General features: G+C 41.6%; 1 protein-coding gene across 7 annotated transcripts; it reads left to right on the top strand.

Moving 5' to 3' along the window:
• The first annotated feature begins 1,274 nt into the window (after nucleotides 1-1,274).
• STAMBPL1 (STAM binding protein like 1) lies at nucleotides 1,275-20,846 on the top strand. Of its 7 annotated transcripts, none has more exons than XM_040703113.2 (12): nucleotides 1,275-1,488; nucleotides 3,960-4,023; nucleotides 10,532-10,728; nucleotides 11,588-11,805; nucleotides 13,228-13,303; nucleotides 14,696-14,791; nucleotides 15,280-15,634; nucleotides 16,242-16,366; nucleotides 16,448-16,585; nucleotides 17,245-17,357; nucleotides 18,515-18,614; nucleotides 20,533-20,846. In XM_040703113.2, exons 3-12 carry the CDS (start codon nucleotides 10,645-10,647, stop codon nucleotides 20,587-20,589), a joined length of 1,362 nt encoding a protein of 453 aa, XP_040559047.1. In that variant the 5' UTR covers nucleotides 1,275-1,488; nucleotides 3,960-4,023; nucleotides 10,532-10,644; the 3' UTR covers nucleotides 20,590-20,846. The 7 variants fall into 7 exon arrangements, with proteins under 7 accessions (XP_040559047.1, XP_015143899.2, XP_046799111.1 ...); XM_046943154.1 differs by lacking the exons at nucleotides 1,275-1,488; nucleotides 3,960-4,023 and adding exons at nucleotides 4,589-4,672; nucleotides 5,237-5,295; XM_015288413.4 differs by lacking the exon at nucleotides 3,960-4,023.
• Nucleotides 20,847-21,211: the final 365 nt, after the last annotated feature.

A 21,211-nucleotide genomic window follows, 5' to 3' on the forward strand; every position in this document is an offset into this window, starting at 1 on the left:
TAGCTACCCAGACTACACCTGTGCGATGCTGTGAGGGGCCCTTGCTCCTCTGGACCCACTCCAGCATCTCCTCATCCCTGTGCTGGGGGCCCCAGCCCTGGACACAGTACTCCAGTTGGGGCCTCACATGGGCAGAATAGAAAGGGACAATCGCTTCCCTCTCCCTGCTGCCACCCCTCTTTTGCTGCAGCCCGGAATACAGTTGCTCTGTGGGCTGCAAGTGCACACTGCTGTCTCACGTCCAGCTATTCATCCACCAGGACTCCGAGTCCTCATCCACAGGGCTGCTCTCAAGGAGTTCTTCTCCCAGTATGAATGTCTGGGATTGCCCTGATCAATTAAAGCACAATATCTTGCACTTGACTTTGTTGAATTGCATTAGGTTCCCATGGGTTCACTCTTCAAGCCTGTTCAGGTACTCCTAGATTGTTAACTTGGTTCTAGCTTCCACTCTGCAGCCTTGAAGTCCTTCCAGCAACAACTGCATCCCTGCAAATGCCACATGTATAGAATCATAGAATCATGGAATCATAGAATCACTCAGGTTGGCAAAGACCTTAAAGATCTTCGAGTCCAACCACTACCTAACCATACTACCCTAACTAACAACCCTCTGCTAAATCATGTCCCTGAGTACCACATCCAAACGGCTTTTAAACACATCCAGGGATGATGACTCAACCACCTCCCTGGGGAACCTATTTCAGCGCTTAACAACCCCTTCTGTAAAGAAGTTTTTCCTGATACCCAATGTAAACCTCCACTGGTGCAGCTTGAGGCCATGTAGAGCATAGGTGGGCATGCAGGACAGCAAGGGACGCCTGCACTGCATTTATCTCTGCCCAGCCCTCGTTCCACCCTGCAGGGAGAGAGCCTCTTCCTGTCCAGCAATAATCCACCTCCTCGGGTGCAAGTCGCATGCTGTGCACTGTATCGTCACTGAAACCTCTCTCCTTATCCAGACCCTTCTCTCAGACGGTCAGCGACCGCTGTTGCTCCTTACCTAAAAGAGATTTAGATTCGCCCGGATGAACCGTGCGCGCCCACTACTATATTCGGGCAGACGCGAACGTACTGAAAAGGTGCCTGTCCTGCCCTGCCCTGCCCTACGGGCCGGAGCTCGGAAGGGATGCGGCTCCAGGTGCCCGGCGCTGGAGGCGGCAGCCGCGCTGAGGACCGGGCTGTAACGGCCACCACGGGCGCGCGGCGGCGCCCCGGCCGCTGGGCATGCAGGCAGCGGCCCTGCCGCGCTGCCCGGCGCCGCGCAGGCTCCTCCCTTCGCTCCGCTCCGCACCGCGCCGTGACCCGGGCCGGCTGCGGCAGCGCGGTGGGCTGCGCTGCGCTCCTCTCCGCGGCGCCGGCGGAGTGCGGAAGAGGCCCAGGCCGCCTCCGCAGCCGGGCATCCCTCGCTTTGTCTCCGACACGCCGGGGTCGGCCACGCGCGTGCGAGACTCGGCAGCCGCTGGCGGAGAGCGGCCCGGCTCGGCGGTAAGCAGCCGCCACCTTCCCCGGCCTCCCTCCCTGCCTCCCTCCCGCTGCTTTGCGCCGGTGCTTGCTAAGGGGAAAGAGGTCGCGCCGTGCCGTGCCGTGCCGTGCCGTGCCGTGCCGTGCCGTGCCGTACCCTTCCGGGGTGCGCGGCCCCATCAGCCCAGCCGCCTCCCTTCCTCTGCCCTGCCCTGCCCTGCCCGCTTTCAGGTGCCGGCAGCCCGCGGGCCACAACCGCCCCGAGCAACCCCGGCGAGGCGGGCGGAGCTGCGCTCACTGACAGCCTGCCGGAGCCGCCGCGTGTGCCCGCAGGGAGCCGTCAGCCGTTTGCGCCTGGCCCGGCTGCGGAGGAAAGCACAGCTTGTGCCCGCACTCCGTTTGTAAATCGTTCCCGTCTCCAGCCACGCACCTATGAAATACTATCATCGGATCAGAAAGTGAAAGAATGTGAGAAAGGAAGAAGTGGTGTTACTTATGCACCTGTAACTGTCTCGTGAGGTGTTGGTGCTGCTGTACCTCATTTTGTACCTATGTCGTGGTGATCTCTGTAGGATCTCAGGTATCTCAGATGTGCACCAAGCAATGTAACTTAATGGCTCTGTTATATGGATGCACCTTCCCATTTCAGAAGGGTGACAGAAAGTCCCTTTGGGAGAAGCCCTTTTATTTTGGATTTTTTAAAAAATTATAATTGTTTATTATGCATGCAGTGCTGAATGTACATCCAAGAAGATTCAAGAAGCCACGGGCAGAAGTGGCACACCTGGTGCTGAGCGGTCTGTTTTCACATGAGCACTTTTTCCTTGTGGTAGGCTGAAGTGACTGACTGCACACAACTGGAGCTTGCATATGTTGGATGAACGGCCTTAGAGCAGCAGGTCCTAGGAAGTTGTATAGAGACCTGCAGCCTCACAAAGTACTCCTAGAAGAAGATGAATGTTGCTGAGGCAATGCGTTTTTTGTCTCATATATTGCATTTCTATGTGCTCAGGGTACTAATAACTGAACCAAAGGCCACTACTGACAAATCCAGAGGTTCCTAGATCATGGAGAAGTACAGGAAGCATTGTTCCCAAATGCAATACGATACTGTAGGCACAGATCGCATGCTTCTTTTTTCAGTAGTACTCTCAGAGCCTGTAAGTGCAAGGAATTTTACTGCATGGTTTTAGGCTTGAAAACAGGATTCAGTGGCTCGATCAATGAGAATACCACAGCGGTATTTCTTGTGGTTCTCTTCATGTGACTGAACAGATTCACAGTGAGGCCTGAAGGTATTTCCTGGAAGTTGATCACCATGCCAAGGGAAAGTACAGCTCAAGGTGAGGGATGTCATGAAATCCTCAGCAGCTCAGGGAGCGGTGAGGTGATTTATATGAAGACACTGAAGGAAATGCAGTATAAAAATTAACGCTTCCTCTGTGTTTGCCCAACTTGTATGCGTAGGGTGTTTTCTTTTTCCTGGTCTTATCTGGCTCCTGATATTTTATTTCTGTATCAAAGGTTACATTTCCAGTTTGTGTTCTGAAAAGCAGGTTGCTGCTTTGTGATGGAAGTCTTTGTCTATATCATTTCAATAAATATCTAACATTTGGATTGCCATGCCAAAAAACAAACTTTCAGGGCAAAGTTTGAACTGAAAGTGTCTGTCCATGGAAGCAAGTGATCTTACCAGTACAGTACAGATCCCAACTGATCCACATATGGTTTAGTACTGTTCCTGCATGGGTATCCCTCATATAAAAAATTCAGCGTTTTAGATCTTATGTGGATGATGATACCTCTCAGTGATGCCATGGGTCAGGCACCCGCTCAGGCACATCCTTTGCCTATCACTTCCTACTGGCAGCTCCAGGTGACTCACAGTTCAGCACACAACATGTTGAACTGAGCTAGGGAGGCAGTGGACTCTGTGTAATCACTGGGGAAAGTAGCGGCCTCTTTCAGCATCTCTGGATCATTGTCAGAAGGCCTCCAGAGATCTCCAGCTTTTTCCATTGCCTGGATGGGGAGGGGGGTTGGGGGGGGGGGGGAGTAAATCTCATCAGATTCATCCTAAAAGGGCAAGTAATTAATTGGAAAATTAATTTGGTCCAGAGATGGTCTGTGCATAGCTTCCCTGGGTGAGCTGCACAGCACTACACTTGGGTTTCAGACTGTCGGTAACCCAGCTGGTTTAAGGGCAGCTGCTGAGTTACACTCAGTGCTGCTATGAAGTGTGTGCCTATCACTGTCAGTCTTAGAAACTTACAAACAAGAAATTAGATATTGTAATTATCTTTTTTTTTAACAAGAAGGAAAAAAAAATGACTAAAGCACACCGAATCCTTCCTGTAAAGGCAAACAATTTTGTGGGTTTTTTTTTTTTTTTCCATCTACTCATAGCACAAGAGATCCTGCAGCTAGGTTAGAGAAGGAGGTCAAAACTTCATTATGAAATCAACTTACAGTATTATCTTAATATGTTTCTGCAGCATGGTGCTTATGCCCGATTAACTGGTGGTTATTTGTACTAGTTGACCACGCTCCATCCTGTAGGTAATGGCACTATCAAATTTTTACTTTCATTTTGCTCACTTAACCATTAGGGTGCAAAATAGTCAGAATCCATTGAACAAATGCCCCACATTGTTTTATTATTATTATTATTTTTCTAGATTTGAGGCCACAAGACAGGCATGACTCTGTGCAGATAATTTAATAGACTCCAGTCTATTAAATGGACTGTGAATTTGTGCCAGAAATGTCTGACAAACTCAGTTCTCCATTTTCTCGTCACGTGCAATATGAGCTGTAATAAATAAGACAGTGGGAATTTGTCATCCAATAGAAACCAGAATGAATTGTTGCGTGTGGTTACTCACCCCATTAAAAAGTGTCCTTATTAGTAGTTACAGAATGTGGAATCGTTATAAAATTAAGTAGCAGATATTGTCAGAAGAACCTTTCATGGGCAGGAGGGCTCTTGCTCCTTGCTGGGGCTTTGTCTTTGAGACAAGTAGGGCTGCGGGCGGGAAAGCTGCAAATCCTGAGAATTCGGAAGTCATCCTGCCCTCTTTGCTTCTGGGGAATCTGATGTGTCACAGACCTCTGTGCTGATGTCAGCCTCTCGTTTGTTTCCCTTGGCAACACAGCTTCTTGTCTTCGCGGTGGAAGTTAGTTTTATCCAAGATGACGTGTTTTGCAGGTATCTTTTCTCAGTATTTCAACTGAATCATCGAAGAACAAATCTCATCATAATAGCTATTTCTTTCATTTCTTCCCTCTTCTGGCATACTATGCCCTGGTGCACTCATTTTGGTGGGGGACTGTTGTGGATTTCCTAGATGAAGGACTGGGCATTGTTCCTCCACGCCTTGTCTAAATTAACCTTGTAATGGGTCGTTGGAGAGATGCTGTGCTGTGCTGCCGGCAGCCTGAAGGTGCTACAGATTCAAGGCGTTCTGGTGATACTTTGTTACATCAAAAATGGGTTTCTACTGTAATGGAACGGTGTGGGAGGGAGCGATTAAGTTCTGTTTCAACACAAGAAGCCGTCAGAAAAAAGAAACCGGTGGGCTCGCTGGTCAGTAGTACACAGGTGCATGTTTCAGTGTTCAGAATTTCCAGCTTGTTTTTCAGGACATTGTTTTACAAGTGGCCGTATCATTACAGGCAGAGCACATTAACAAATCTGGTAGCAAGCCATCATGACAGCTCAAATGCATGGGTTTTTTTTTTTTTTTTTTTTTTTTTTTTTGCTGTAACACAGGCACTACAGACCTTGACTTCAGAAGTCTGCTTAAAAAATGAAGGAGAAAACACATGAAGGTCGGCGTCCTTTGTGCTCAGAAGCAATGAGAAATGTCTGTAGGTTCTACATCTATGGTCTCTGTAGTGGCGATGTTTGTCCTGAGGGCAATTAATTCACTTTCTTAGACAACATACACTTACCCCAAAATTTAAACATATATCAGCACACAGTAACATCCAGTTGCTAGTCTCTAGCAGTTAACCTCCATGGGCTGCATCAGCGCTCTGTGTGCCATATGTTTGAGAGGAACTGAAATAACATCATCCTAAATTAAGATCATGCTAAACTGGAAGAGGATTGAGTGATGGAATAAGCCATCAGTTTTGAGTTATTGCTCAGAATGGCTGGTGAGGCTTTATTTTGTGAGCTGCCTTTATGTGGAAGGGAAGCTGATGAGATGCATTTTATTTCCTGTGGGTAAAGATAAGAGACTTTGCTTTTGGATATGTGTGGAATGGTTTTATTCCTTACCATGGACATAAAATGTGAATAGATAAAAGATTCTTCCTGTGTTAAACTATGAACATTTACCGAGACAGTCTTTTACAGAGCCCAGCTTGGTAGCTCCTACTTTGAAGAGCAACTTCTCCACTGAGCAAGCTGGGGCTGTCAGCAAGAAGTTCCTTGTGCTTCTCTTCACTGAAAGGCCCTTCTGTTGTTTTGTGTTAGCTGCTTTTTTTCTCTGCACAAGAGAATGATCTTGCTGTGATGTTCAGTGCTTTGTGTTTTTTTTTTCCAGAAGAGACTACTTACTCTACTGGCTGAATCACTTGCTGTGATAGGGAACTGCTGTTTCAGAAAACATGCTGACAGATAAACATGCTTTTTCTTTTTGGAGAGGACCAACAGAAGGCCGTTTGCTGTTTAGGCTATTTTTAGCATATTTTGTATCAAACCCAAGCATGTGTGGAAATGACTATATGTCATACCATTATGCTTGGTGTTTCAAACAGAGCTTGAATGAGTTGGATGCCTGCATTTCCAACCATTTTTTTTTTTCCCACCAAATTCAGCTGAACATCAACTTCAAAACGCAGAAGTGTGAATATCTGCAGCATGGGTGACTTGTTGGCATGAAACCGTCCTTTGCCTTCATCTAGCAATGACTGGATGTTCTCTATTTCATGTTTGCTGAGACGATTAAGTTCCATCATGGGAAATTAAAAGGGTTTTTTTGCACTTGCTTATTTGACTATTTTAGTGAGAAGTGATCTTCTTGTGGTTTGAGACATCTTTATTCTAGAGTTCTATAATCATCACACTTCATAGAGTAGTAAAACAGAGCTTTACGTTTTAGCTTCTTATTGCACTATTGAAGTAAGCTTTTTTGTAATCATGATATGAATATAGAGCATTACTTTCAAGAGTATCATGTAGAAAGGTGGAACCATGCACACCATGGAACACGTTTTAGCTCTTATATTAGCAAATATCTCCATACCTTGATTTCAATGAACTGAAGCAAATAATTTTAATGTGCTTTACATTCTACCAAAGTATCTAACAAAGGGTGAATATTTCTAAAATAATCTACTGTTAAAAACATGCAATGAGTAAATGATTGTTAATGCCCCAGGCTCCTGTAATTTTTAGCAGAAGTTTGGCTTGCACATTAAAAAGTGCTCTGTAAAATTTTACTGATGATCTCTGTAATGAAGCCTTATTTATTGACAGATGCTGGTGGTGGTAGGGAAGTCAGTGTAATGCAACTACATCTCTTGAAATGTAAAAAGTATGTTACAGGGAGGCAATGTGGAAACTAGTGATTAAACTAGTAATGTATTAAAGTTCATCTGTTCATCATTTATAGATCTAAAAGGTCATTCAACATCTAAAAATCTCATTTGAAGACATAAGAAAGACAAGCAACCTCAAGCTGACAGTAACCAGTGGCAATTCCATCCTCATGCTCCTGCAGCCATCAGGTGGCAGTGACAGTGGCTTTCTGAGCTCCTCTGCACCAGAGGCCCAGAGCCATATGGCCACATGTCCCTCAGCAGAGCTTGCTGCTGGTGGCCTGGCCAGCCTTATTGGCGTGCTACAGCCTCACATGGTCAAGTTGTGCAGCCCATTGGTGTTCCACAGCCTGTTCTAGGCCTGGGCGTAGGTGGTGTGATCTCCTTTTGCCCAGACCAAGCTGGCCATGCACAGCCATCGTAGACATAAACCTTGTGACTTCATTATTTCAGTACTTCACCAGGGCTAATTAGCCTTGCCATGCAGCCAAGCATACTGCCTGCTGCTATCACAGGCCATGGTTCTGCAGCTTGCCATCTTAGCTAGGCTCAGGCAAATGGACTTGTTCTTTTGTGCTAAATTTGCTAAAAACAAGCCTGTGCAGTATCCTGTGAGAGTACTGGAGAGTTAATAATGAATTATGCAGTCTTACCTCTCAGAAAACCATGAGTATGTTCTCCACATCTTCTCATTACCACCTCCGTCTCATAAGCCTACTCTTGTTACATGTTGATGTACTTTATGTTGCTTGATGTTTGAGTATGCTCTAAATTAAAGTTGCTCTCTGTTTTTCATTTGCCTTCCACTTGATTCCGTGCTTGTTTGCCTGAACTGAAAGAATGTTTTTTAAGAACATTTAGAACACTATTTTTCTTTGTATGGACATTTCTTCTTAATCAGACGTTACCTAAGTCCATCTAAGTTAGCTGGAATACCTGAAACTGTACAGCAGAAAATTATATGTTCACTCTTAGACATTAGAGCACTTTACACTATAATAGACGATGACAACTCCAAGCTGCTGTTGGCATTTATCCTCCATGCTTGGGGCTGGAATGTGGTTCCCTGTATTTGCATAACTATTTTGTGTTTCTGAATATAAAATTTGTTTCAGTTACTTGTGTTTCTCTTTGCTCGTGTAGAGTAAAACATGAGATTGTTTCCACAAGACAAGGAGTCATTGATCAGAGCTCCTGAAGCTAAGTTTGGAAAGTCCATTTCCTCTTTCATCCACTGTGATCCCCCTGCACCCCCTTACTCAGTGGCCTGGCTGTGCTTAGTGCCTCATTCTCTGCACAGCCGCTGCATCCCTTCCGAGTGCTGGCACAATTTGAGGAAGTGGGAGTTTCTTCTTCTCTTTAAAATACCCAGTGTTGTATGCGGGTTTTTGTTCTTATTAATAGTGCTTCCTTTGGTTAAAAATGGCTCTAATACCTTCTCCTTTTAGCCCTAGTATTTTTAGAGGCATCCAGGGGGTTCCATGATGCTCCCTTGCTAGTTCACAAGATTTTGGTTGGGAAAAACAAATAGAAAAAAAAGAAGTTAAAAAAAAAAAGTGACTTATGCGTTTCTCAATTGCTGCCCTAAGATTTTCCCATTTGCCAACCAACTAGGCTGAAAGGCCTTCAAGCTGTGGTATCAGTTGAAATAAGTGTATAATCCATATCCTATCTTGTACCCATTTCCATGCTAGATTTTGGAGAAGGCCCATAAGGGAGATGGTGCTTGAGAAGCAGTTTTCCCATCAAAGCACAGCCCCAAGTGCCAGAGTTTAAGGAACATCTGGGCAGTGCTCTCATCTCAGACACAGGGTTTGCATTTTGGGTGGTCCTGTGTAGAGCAGGGAATTGGACTTGATGATCCTTGTGGGATTGCCAACACAGGATATTCCGACTCCATGATTCTGTGATTAAAATGCATGCTTTTTAGATCTGAGGGGTTTTTTTATTAGCGTTCCTAAGGCAGACAGAGCATATGAATGCAGAGCCGCTTACTGAAGATGTTATGTGTACTGAGCATCAGAGCTGCGGGGAAAGAATGCTGATGTAAATTCTGCACTATCCAGGCTTGTAGTATTCCCCTTTCACAGCCTAGTAGGGCTGCCACGATCCAGCTAAGTTCAGGTGGAACTAGCCACAGGGAACCATAAGCTTAGCCTTGGCTTAAGGAAAAGTATTTCATTACTGTGGTCCCATGAGGCCTTTCTGCAGCCTGTGAATCATCAATGAATAGGGCTTTCCTGCCAAGATGATCATTTGTAGCAGAGCTCTGTTCGTATAAAATTAAATCATTTAGAGAACTCTTTCCATCAGCGCTACCACCACGGCTAATATTGATGTCTTGGGTGTAAAAGCCAAGCTTCATTGTTTGTTTGTTTGTTTACCATCCATTAACGTGTCACAAATTTTGCAAGGGCTTTGAATGCCTTAAACTGAAAAAGCTGGTCTTTAAATTAAGTGCACAGATTTGTGACATGCCAAATGACAAGAATAAAATTCCTGAAAATGGAAAACATGGGAGTAAAGTCAAGCAAGAATAAGTTACTTGAGATTAGAAGACGATATGTAAAAACAGGGTAAGACTCATTCACTAAGCATGCTCCTGTAAAAATGAGGAAGACCCAAATTCAGAAGTCGACACTTCAGCAGCAGCTGAAAACATATTACGATTGTTCTGCTCCAACCCAGAGCCCTCCAGCTTCTAGAGAGAGGAATGCTGAGAAAAGACCTGTGCTGAACCCACAGTTTATGCTTTTATGAAACATAAAGCAATACAAGCATTGCAGCATATGAAACATCTTTGACATTCAGAATCAAGCTTGTTTGGCTTGAGAGCACAGAAGTGAAAGGCCACATTAGCAGCTTCACATTTCAATTTCCAGTGTAATTTATATAATTAATTTTCTTCTTTTTTATGACCACAGCACGTCTAAATATTTGTCTTTACTTGTTCAGAGCTGCTCAAGGAGTAATTACCATCAGTCAACTTGTCGTATTTCATTGTAATTCGAGTGGAGCTGAAGTCAACAAGTTGTACAGTTGGAGCATGTGGTACTTTATATTGCTGATACGAGTTTGTATGCTGTTTTATTTTTAATTATAGGCTTAGGAGGAAAAAGTATGAGAGATTCATGCTGGTTTAAAATATGCTTGTCATGACATACGCACGAGGAAATAGATTCTGTGCTTAGTCTTAATGCTTAGAAGCTGCTTTATTTGCTTGGGACTTTTTTTTTTTTTTTTTTTTTTTAATCCAAGTTGCTGTAAAGATTGTAAAAATAATTTGCTATGTTGTGTTTGAGTCCACTTTGACATTGTTAGAACAAGTCAGTTAGTTCACAAATGTTCTGTGAGACCCTGTGCATTCCTACTTCAAATTCGAGATGCCTGCTAAATTCTAGATTGCTAATAAGCGTGTAAGCACTTGAAACTGAAGTAATGAGTGGATTCAGGCATGCAAACTGATGTGACATTTGAATGTATTTCTTATCTGAATTACTTGTCCTGTTTCATCCAGCACCCGACCACAGTCAGCGTATCTCTGTTAAAGTTTCCCCTGGTCTCTGAGGCATCTGGCTGCAAATACCAAGCACTGGATTAATACCTGAGGCAGCCTGTCCTTCCAGCCAGATGGAGGCTTTGGAGAAAAAGAGCGACCTCCTTGGTTTGCAAACAGAGGGCAACATGGAACAACCATTCAGTATTAGTTCCTTGGTACGTATTGCAAAGTGATGTTTTAATGGCTTAGCACCTCTTCGAGTAAGCAACAGTTTCAGAGCAGTTTAGCAGCACTGATGTCAGCTGAAAGGGAATTTTCTTGAATTCTGACAGCTCCTCACCTCTTCTTCCTGTTGGTTTCACTGGAATTTTGTTTCCATATGTATGGCCTTCAGGGTTTTTATTTGTTGATCACAGTTTTAAAGAGTTGAAGCAAACATTTTAAATAGAAAAGGTAAATCTTTTCAGCAATCTAAGAGGAAACAACTTGCAGTAGCCACTTATTTAACCACTTAGCAGGAAAGTAATCACTACAATAAGCAGCTCTGTTTCTTCTCTAGCAGAGTCGGTTCTAGACCCTTAGACTTGAACTGCCTCATCTGAAGCTGTAAAACGAACTGTTGACTGCTCAGGGAAACATACCACTCTTTGTTAGCTGAGCTGTACCCAGCAGTCATACACAGTGCGTCACAGAACTGTGTAACAGTGATTCGCACCTTCAGGCCTTCCGCTAGATAACTTCAGTAACCAAAGGTAGAACCTAATTTAATTTCATTTTTGAAGGTGTCTGAAGAAGACATACTTTGCGTTGCTTTTGATCATTTTTGCTGGGGTTTACTTATTTTTCTCATGACTTTCTTTCTGAGATTTTCTTATAGTTTGAAAAATTAGGGAGAGGGAAAGGATTCTTTCTTATTTGTAATGCAATTGAGAAACATTAAAACACTTCAACAGCTGCTAGCAGTGTAGAAACTGGTACATATTTTGAAGATTTCCTTTGAGTTTCTTGAATAAGATCATTTACTGGAAGTGAAACGCAGTATCTGGTTCTCCTCACTGTACTGTTCTTCTTCAGAAAAAGCTCGTAGCTATTCCTGACCACACGGACATCTCTGTGACCCCAGAAGAGAGAGTGCGTGCCTTAAGCAAACTTGGCAGCAATATTGCAATCAATGAGGACATCACTCCGCGTCGTTACTTCAGATCCGGAGTAGAAATGGAGCGAATGGCATCAATATACATGGAGGAGGGAAATCTGGAGAACGCTTTTGTTTTTTATAACAAGTTCATAACGTAAGAAACAGTTTATAGTAATTGTAGCTACTATTCTAAGTTACGGTACTATAGCTGTAGTTGTAAGTGGAGGGAAATAAATATTTGCAATGAAAATGGAGCACCCTTTTAGCTTAGGAGAAAAATGCTCATTGTTTTCTTGCAGAATACCTACCTTCTTTTGAGATCTTCAATCTAAATTCCGTCTTTATTATAATCTCTTCTCTACTGTTTGTGGAGTAGCTTTACCTGCCTCCTGACTGCCAAGGTGAATTAACATAACGTACGGAGGCTGAAGCTTGCAGTACCAGGCTATACCATGAGCACCGTTCCACGCAGGTTATTGTGTGTAGATCAGCATGTTGGTAAAATACAGCATAAGCCTTAACAATCAATGTTTGCGTAAGATTTCTGAGACTGATCATTAAGCCCTGTGAGCCTCAGCAGATTTTAAAGGTGATAATATGGCACAGTGTTTAAAAGAAAAAAAACATCATGAAAAAACAGCTTTTTGCCGCAGAAGGATTAAGCATCATTTATTGCTTCTTAAAGCAGTAAATGCAAAATCCGCACTATATGTTCACTGTATGATTATTTTCCCCATTAAAAAAAATAAAGTAGTATCTGGACAGCTTTCATTACAACTTTCAAAATAATCCATTGAAAACTCTCCCAGTGGCAGATGTAAAACTTAAGTAGCTCTGTTTGCTGTAGGGGCAATCAATTTCTTTTGCTGCTTCTAAAATATGCGTATTAAAAAAATTTAAAGATATTTTTTTTAGATTTATTTCAGAAGAAACCTTCCCTCCCCTTATTATCCCAATGTTCTGAAAACTAAACTAAATCTTTCTTCCTCAACTACGTTAAATGCATGCATCTGTCAAGGAAGAGGGTCTGGAGGTGAACATAGCATAAATTGCTGGAAAAATGATAGCAGCTGTGAATTCCAAACTTTTCTGCAGCCGAGTGTTGCCATAATTTAGATGTCTGGATGGGTCAATAATGCTGCATTTAGCTGTACAGCTTAGTCTGGTAGAAATAGCTGCTTTAATGGTAGTGTCTTACTTAAGATTCAGCATTTCAGCTGAGGCGACACGTCGAGATAGCAGAAACAAGATTTAGTAACAGTGGCTGGTATGGAGAGTATTTGCAGGTGCTGAGTGCTAGTTAATCCTTTTTTAACCCAACCCACTGCTAATGAGAAACAAAATATATTCAGATGTAGAAAATAACCTCCTGTCATTAACCCATGTGTCTCATACCAGGCCTTACAAGAGTTTAAGCAATAGTTTAAACAAATGAATGGTGTAGAAGTCTGCTCCAAATCATCTGGAATTTCGCATTTAACAGTTACAACATGTGAAACTGATTTTTCTGCCAAAGAAAAGCTAGCAGAGCTATTCCTCCAGCTATCAAGGCAAATACGCATGTTTAATTTTCTAGCTTGTTTGTGGAGAAGCTGCCCAGTCACCGAGACTATCACCAATGTGCAGTACCAGAAAAACAAGTTATTATTAAGGTAGGATTACTGTTTCCTGAACTTTGAGACACGTTTCCCCCATTTCTGTTCTTTCCTATCATTCCTTTTCCCCCAGTGCACACATAGCCCAAGGCAGCCAACAGAGCTTGAAGTTCTGATAACTTTCTCTACCAGACATTTGTGTTTTATTTTAGTTTAACCACTTGATCACTGCTGCACATTCCAAAAAGTGAATAAGACCAATCCCTGAATAAGTCGATAGATTGTTGAACCCCAGGTACATCTATTTCAGAAAGTTTATACGGTAAAAACACACTAACCTGACTGCATACGGTTTCATTCTGATCCTAAATATATGAACGGCTACTGTTCCAAACTCAACTAGAAACAGAAGGAAAGAGAGATGCTGTGGCCTTACTGGTGTCTGCACATTATTTGCTTACCAGCTTAAGAATCAAAATGTGTTTTCCCTTAGTTTATTACCAAATATGTATTTACTTGTATTGTTAAGTTTCTATCAGGTTTTTTTTCCTCCAACATAGTTCATCTTATTTTTCTAAAAAGATAGATTTCAAATACAGCCTTATAAAGAACTTAAAACATCTGGAATTACTCACTGAGAATTGTTAGAATAACAATAAGTGTCTTTTCTGCTTTATGCCACTGCATTTGCATGGCTTTCATTAAAGCTACATAATGTCATATTCAAGGCTAAAACGCTTCGTGCCAAATGTTGACTGTTACCCGCAATCTGGGATAACATCCCTGCTGAGAAAGGAAAAAGGGCTCTAATGTACACTCCCCTCTATTACATGTGGTTACTTCCCCTCCCTTGCTTACAGCCTCTAACTTATTCTGTAGCAGCCTCTGCATCAACTATAAACATTGACAGTGCTGGTTTTGTTTAAGTTAAGAATCTGCCAGAGCTGTCACAGGACCCACATGTGCAACTGTAGCCTTTCTTTTTTCCACCTAGAAATGGGCATATTACACTTTATTTCTGTCCAGGGAGTTCCAGAGTAAAATGTGTTGATCCTGCATGAAACACTGAAAGTTGGCCCTGGCTTTATTTATAAAATGTCTAATTAAAAATAAGAAAAAGATTATGTTAGTCATCACATACCTGGTAAACAGAGATAACAGACTGCTGGGAAACAATGTTTTCATTAGATAACAAGTAGTCTTATTACACCTTCTACTGATGTAAATTAATATAGCTTATCAATGTGCTATGTAACCAATGTATTATGTAAGTGTAATAAGCTGATCATCCGGTGTAATTCCTCCTTGCTTTCCTGGGAGAAGAGCAGTATTTTTTTTTTTTTTTTTTTTTAATTTTTTTGAAATCTGTATTACAGATGAGTTTGGTTTTCAGGTGATCCTTTTATGAAGTGAAAAGTTAACTTTCTTATCTTTCTACCCCACCCATAGAAACTGAAGGAGGTTGCATTTCCACGGACAGACGAACTGAAGAGAGATCTTTTAAAAAAATATAGCTTAGAATATCAAGAATACATGCAAAACAAAGTAAGTTTTACGTGGTTATAAAATCACTGCTGTATGAAGACTTTTTGCATCTGTACAACTTTGTAAGAGTAAAGCAATAAAATAGCCATTCTGCACAAACCTAGCCACTGCTTAGAGTGACCTAGAATCTGATCAGTTGGCCATTTGAAAGTAAGCAGTGCAAGTGTGAGCTTAGAAATAAAAGTGCTATGGTAGCTGCATAATAGTCAAAGAAGATCAGAACAGGTCTTTGGTATGCTCAGGTTCAGCTTTATACAGAGTAGGCGGGTTGATGATTTGTGTTAGGACTTCCTTGCTTACAGTGTTTCATTCTGTATCGTACTACTCTGGGGGACAGGGTTGTGTTTGGCATTTTAGCTAACAGCTTCCAGAAGGCTTTTTAAGAAGAGATTTTTAATATAATATAATATTCTTTAATACAATTAGATGGCTGCTTTCCCCTCCTTTTTATAGCTTATTTTAGTGACTATGTATTTTGCATGTTTCAGAACAAGTGTAGAACTGAATCTCTGAAGAAACTAGAGCAGCAGAAGCTGATAGAGGCAGAGAAGAAACGAATTGCACACATGCGGCAGCAGCAGCTTGAATCAGAACAGTTTCAGTTCTTTGAAGATCAGCTTAAGAAGCAAGAACTGGCTCGAGATCAGAAGATTAAAGAGAGCATGGTTATGTCTGAGCAGATAGATGGAAGTATGCTATCCTGCATTTCTGTACCTGAGAACAGTTCCTCACCTACCACACTGCTAGAGAAAAAAGAGAAGAGTGGCATGTGTGTCTCTACTGGAGATTCACCTCCAGTAAACCGGGCCTTAAAGCCAGCAGCTGCTTTAAGTGCTGTTCAGAGTAAGTGTGTATGTTCTATACTCCTTATCTGCTTCTTTACTGTAGCAGACCATGTATTGCGCATGCATGTGATGATGGTTGGACTTAGATGTCTTTTCCAACCTAATGATTCTACGGTTTGCGCACTTTGAGAGCACCTGTAGTGGAATAAGCATGAATAGGTGAATGTACACACAACAGTTCTACAGTTTCCTCATTTTAAGAGAGATGTTGTACAGTTCTACAATCTCCATCTGAGCACCAGTAGATGCATCTGGAGATGGAGCCTCAGTGTTCCTATAGCATAAAGGCTGTCTGATTCTTGAGAACAGAAGCAGAACCTGCAAAGGCTTCAGTAAAATTTTTCTGAGAAGCCCTGGCCTGAAAAATGAGATCAACTCCCTGTCACCACAAGAGGCAGGCTACAGCATATCTTATGAGTTGGTGACCTCAATTCAGCATGATGTGCTTGCAGCGTAGGTGTAATCTCATTTCAGATATCTATGATGTGGCGAGTTTAATTTCTTAATCTTTAATAATTTCCTCTGTTTATATTGCCTTATAATAAGGCATGTCACTGTGTAGGCTGCATATGCATTTTTATCTCTCTCTCTCTTTTGTTTGCTAGCTCAATTGGCTGAAGCGCTCAGAGGTGTAATTTTACCCAGGGATCTCTGTCACAAATTTCTGCTGCTAGCAGAGGCAAATACATTAAGAGGAATAGAGACATGTGGAATTCTCTGTGGAAAACTGGTACAGTTTAACTTTCGCATTTGTATGGGGAAGACACTCCTCCTTTAGCTCTCAATTACCATCTCAATGTTTGTTTTACAGACACACAACGAATTTACTATTACCCACGTAATAGTGCCAAAGCAATCTTCAGGACCAGACTACTGTGACATGGAGAACGTGGAAGAATTATTTGGTATTCAGGATCAGTTTGATCTCCTCACTTTGGGTTGGATACACGTACGTATGACACAGATTCTGGCTTTCCTGTGTCAGTACCACATATTATGCTTAACCAACTCTGGCAATGACAATCCAAAGAAATAACTGGCAAGACTCAAATGAATTTCTTTGCTTAATTCTAATCATAGTGATGTAAATAAGCATTACCGTTCTACCCAGGTAATGAATATCTCTTGATCAAAGAAGTTGAGGCACACTGTTTACACTACAGGGCCTGCTTTTGCCAGTGCAACTTTTGTTTCACTCATTTTTGGGATATTTTATTACTTCCTAGTGCCATCTATTTTCCACTGTATTCAAAATCCATTCAAAAATCTGAGGGTATCGTGTTGTTTAAATTCATTATTAATTATTTGGATTTCAGTCTAGAGATTCTGAACAATAAAGTCATTTCCCTTTTATCTGGTACTTCTTCATTTCACTTCTTTTTCCCCCATAACTGAAAAATGGTTTGTGCATCTGCTTGAGATTATATCCCATGAACTTCATACTGAGAAGCCACCCTAACAACCGAGAATCTGTGTTAGTAAGAAGATGCCAACCTGGAGAAGTACTTATGCTTTTACTTGTTAAAAATTATCATTCCTTCTTGAATGCACATTGTCCTTGACTTTCAAGAACTATTTCACAATATTGAATTTTCCTTCTTTTTGTAGACACATCCAACACAAACCGCATTCTTATCCAGTGTTGATCTTCATACTCATTGTTCTTATCAGCTCATGTTACCAGAGGCCATTGCAATTGTTTGTTCACCAAAACATAATGAGTGAGTTCTGATTTTTCTAAGTAATACGGTGTTTTATTTGCCTACTCCTAATCTTAAAATGGGATCAAATGCAAACAGTACATGTCAGCTGGGATGAAGGACAGGAATGAGTGTATCGTGAGTTTGTTTTCTTTAATCTATTTAGATTTGCATTCCAGTCAGTCTGTAAGCACAGTATTTTTTCTGGCTTCTTTCTCCTCCTCCCCTCCCAGCTCGAGGTTTTAAATTTTGATTTATTTTCATACTCTACTCAAACAAGTACTAATGACAGGAGCTGTTTCTGTAGCCAGCAGCCTACCACAGACCTATCTTCATTCCATCTGATGGAGGAAGTGAAGGGGTTAGACATACTTCTATAGGATGGTATGAAAGCCTCAGTTTTGGGAATAGATTAGTAAAGGTCACTCTTTGCCTAATCAGGTTCTATTTTCTTATTTCATAAAATACAAACAGTAAGAACCAAAGAAAAATTGAAACTGTAAGAACAAATGAGAAGGTTTATAATGTTAGAGGTTGTCCAGAGACGCTGTAAAACTCCATACTCAGAATCTGAGTGGATATAGTCCTGGACAGCCTGATCAATGTGACTCTGCTCATACCGGGATGTCAGACCAGGTGATCTTCAGAGATTCCTTTCAATTTCAACAGCTCTGTGATTATTGTTTGGTGTGTTTGACATCTCAAGGCCCCATGGTTAATTCTGATATTTAGGTTGTGCATTTCTTGAGACTGTCTTTCTGGCCTTCTGCCTCCATAGATAACTTCTATGAATCCCATTCTAGTTGGCCAGCTTTTTGTATGAGCCATTCAGATAGCAGAGCTGTAAATACAGCTAGAATGGTAAGTGCACAAGCACTATGCAGCAGTGTCTTCTCCAATCTCTGTAGTCTCATAAACTTCACAGCTACTGCTTGGTACCCTGTAACCAACTCTAACCTGTTACTCCTGTTTGTAACATCAATTAATCTGGTGTCATCTTGTAGTTATTAGGTTATTACTGTTTCCTGGCAAAAACAAGTACAGTTTGATGTGAGTCCAAGGTATCAGAGGTGACTGAGTACCACCCTGTTGTCCATCCATTATGTTATTTGTTTGTGAATTTCTTTACTTGCATTACACAGACATTGCATAACAGTAGTTTCATGTTTGCTTTCCAGTACTGGCATCTTCAGACTGACTAACGCTGGCATGCTTGAAGTTTCTGCTTGTAAAAAGAAGGGATTTCATCCACATACAAAGGATCCTAGGTTATTTAACGTAAGTACATAATCCAACATGTTTTTGATTATTTGAGTTCTTGTGCATAGTCCTGCAAGCAGAAATTACACCTGCTGCAGTTTAGTATCCCTAATAAATTTCTCCTATCCTAATAACTCTTTATGCATATTTCACCAAGTAGACATCAGGACTTTACTTAAGCAGTCAGTAGCAGCCATAAGACTTTTGTTATGCTCTGTCATTCAATTAGCACCTAACCACAAGCAGCTGCCACCAGTCACCTTGTCTGTCCTAATGAAGAAGCAGAACTGCTTCTGACAAGTTCTTTACAATACCAGGCAAAATATTGTTAGGAATACTAATAGCTGTAATGCAGGAAAAAAAGGTGACTCACCCAGCACGTGGTGAGGAACTCTGACTGGGAAACATTCCTTCTCAGGAAGCAGCCTTCATTCAGCAGATGATCTCCTTTCTAAGGCTAGCTCTTAAATGAGCCCAGAGGGACCCAGGGCCCACCCCTTCCAGTCAGGAGGGAAGCACAGGTGAATTTCTTGCACCTGTGCTCTCTGGGTCAGCCACCTCCACCCCTTCACCAGGTGCTCGATCATCACTTCAGGCCATGACAGAACAGTTCCCCTACACACCACTTACTTTCAGAAATAAAAGCCACAGTTTCAACAGGAGCTGTTCCTGAGCTCTCCAGTTTTTAATGAAAAAAATTAGCTCATCTCCCCCACTGTGTCATCCTGACACAGCATTCCAGCTGCTGAACAGTTCATTTTCCATTCTTTCTACCTTCTCATAGGCTTTTTTTAGTAAATTACTGTTATCCTTTGATGTTTTAGTAGCATGGCATGCTATGTGTATGGCTCAACAGCATAGTCATCCAGAATTATCAGAAATGTCACCGCTATCTGGAAAATAAAAGTCTCTATCTCTGAATAATTAAGATTGTTTAAAGGGGGCTCAGTTCAAATACAAAACAGTTCATACCTCTGGCTCAAAATAAATAACTAGAAGACTTTAAACATTACTTCTTTGTTGTAGGCCTCCCAGAATATCAGTACTACTCAAAAAGTAAGAGAGTTTGGGCTCTGTGTTTTGCTTTATTCCTTTATCACTGACTCTAGGGGGATTGAGAAGGTAATTAAAGTATGAAACAAAATCCTAAAGCTTTTGTTTCAGATGAACTCTTTTCAGTGCTCCTTTACTGACCTAGTTCATGAATGAAGTTACTGGGTACTCAAATTCATAAACATTAGACACATTGCTGCTATGTTGAACACAAAACATCCTGTCAAATGCAGTTCCCAAAGCACATTAATCTTCCAACAAGAACAGTAAGAGCACAGCACTTTTTTCCTGGAGGAAAAATATCAGGAGTACTAATACAGGAAGCTTCCTGAAATCTGACCGGACCAACCCTTACGTGTGTCTGTCTGATTTACAACAAAACCTCTTCTCCACAGATCCAACGTATGCTCTTATTTAGTCATGGATGTGTCTACAGACAGTCCTAAATGCTTTAAAAAATCCCCCCAAAAATGTATGGGCAGACACATCTGAAGCTTCTGCAGGAAGTGAGCAGAGTTCAAGCTTCCCTTGTCACTGTCCTCCATGCACCTGTTCTAACACAGCATGCAGCTCCTTCCTCCTCCATTTCAGTTATCTGCTGCTGTGATATGTAAAGGGTCACACTATATTACACTCTGTGTCACAACCAAGCATGAAGCAATATCCTCTACAGAAATTTAGTTCTTTTTCTATATTACAGTCCTTGCTTTATATGGTAGTCTACAGCTGTGAAGACAAGGTTTGTCTGTGAACAGGAGCAGTGGTAGGCAGAGTTAAGGCTGGATATTTAGGCAAATTATTAAGCAGGCTCAGGAAGAAATAGTCTGAAATATGCTATTAATTTACTGAAAATGTTTTGTGAATAATGTGCTTTCTTCCACAGCCATGCACCCATGTGGTTGGGAAAGACATAAAGATAATTGTGCTGGATCTGAGGTGATACGGATGGACAGTCGCCGTGTTGCTATAAAAGTGGCCAAAAGAGAAAAATGGCTTCCTGTTTTTCTTACATTTTCAGAAACGACTTTTATATTTATACATTTTAGATTGAATGGTTTGGTATTTATTGCTTTTGCCTGTTTTGGAGTTATTTTGTTGCCCTGTCAAGATGGAATTCAGTGGCATTACTCCTGAAACTGTAGATGTATCATCTCACTAAAAACAACAATAAAATGAACTTCAAGCAACAGTAACAAAGTTGGAATAAGTAATACTCCTTTTCAAATTTGTTGTTATTAACTGAGAATTACAGATATTTTTAACAGTGGTTGGCTTTTTATGACTTCCAGCTACGTAGACCTATTCATAGCTTCTCTGAATTTACATTGTATGGTGCAGAGGCAAACGCATCAATTCAGAGATATTGTTTTCACCCCTGTTTAGCTCAAGTTTCTGCTGAGTCATTAACAGAAAACATAGTTAAGTCCTTCACCTGAGTGTTGACCCTCATTGCTTCCTGGGATAGTAGAGAAGAATCAGAGTCCTTTGGATAACTGTGTTTTTTCCAGCAACTCTTTAGCAGAAACTCCTATTTGAAATCAAGCTCTGATCCTGACAGTGAT

Source organism: Gallus gallus, chromosome 6 (genome assembly GCF_016699485.2).
Source record: "Gallus gallus isolate bGalGal1 chromosome 6, bGalGal1.mat.broiler.GRCg7b, whole genome shotgun sequence".
NCBI classification, from domain to species: domain Eukaryota; kingdom Metazoa; phylum Chordata; class Aves; order Galliformes; family Phasianidae; genus Gallus; species Gallus gallus.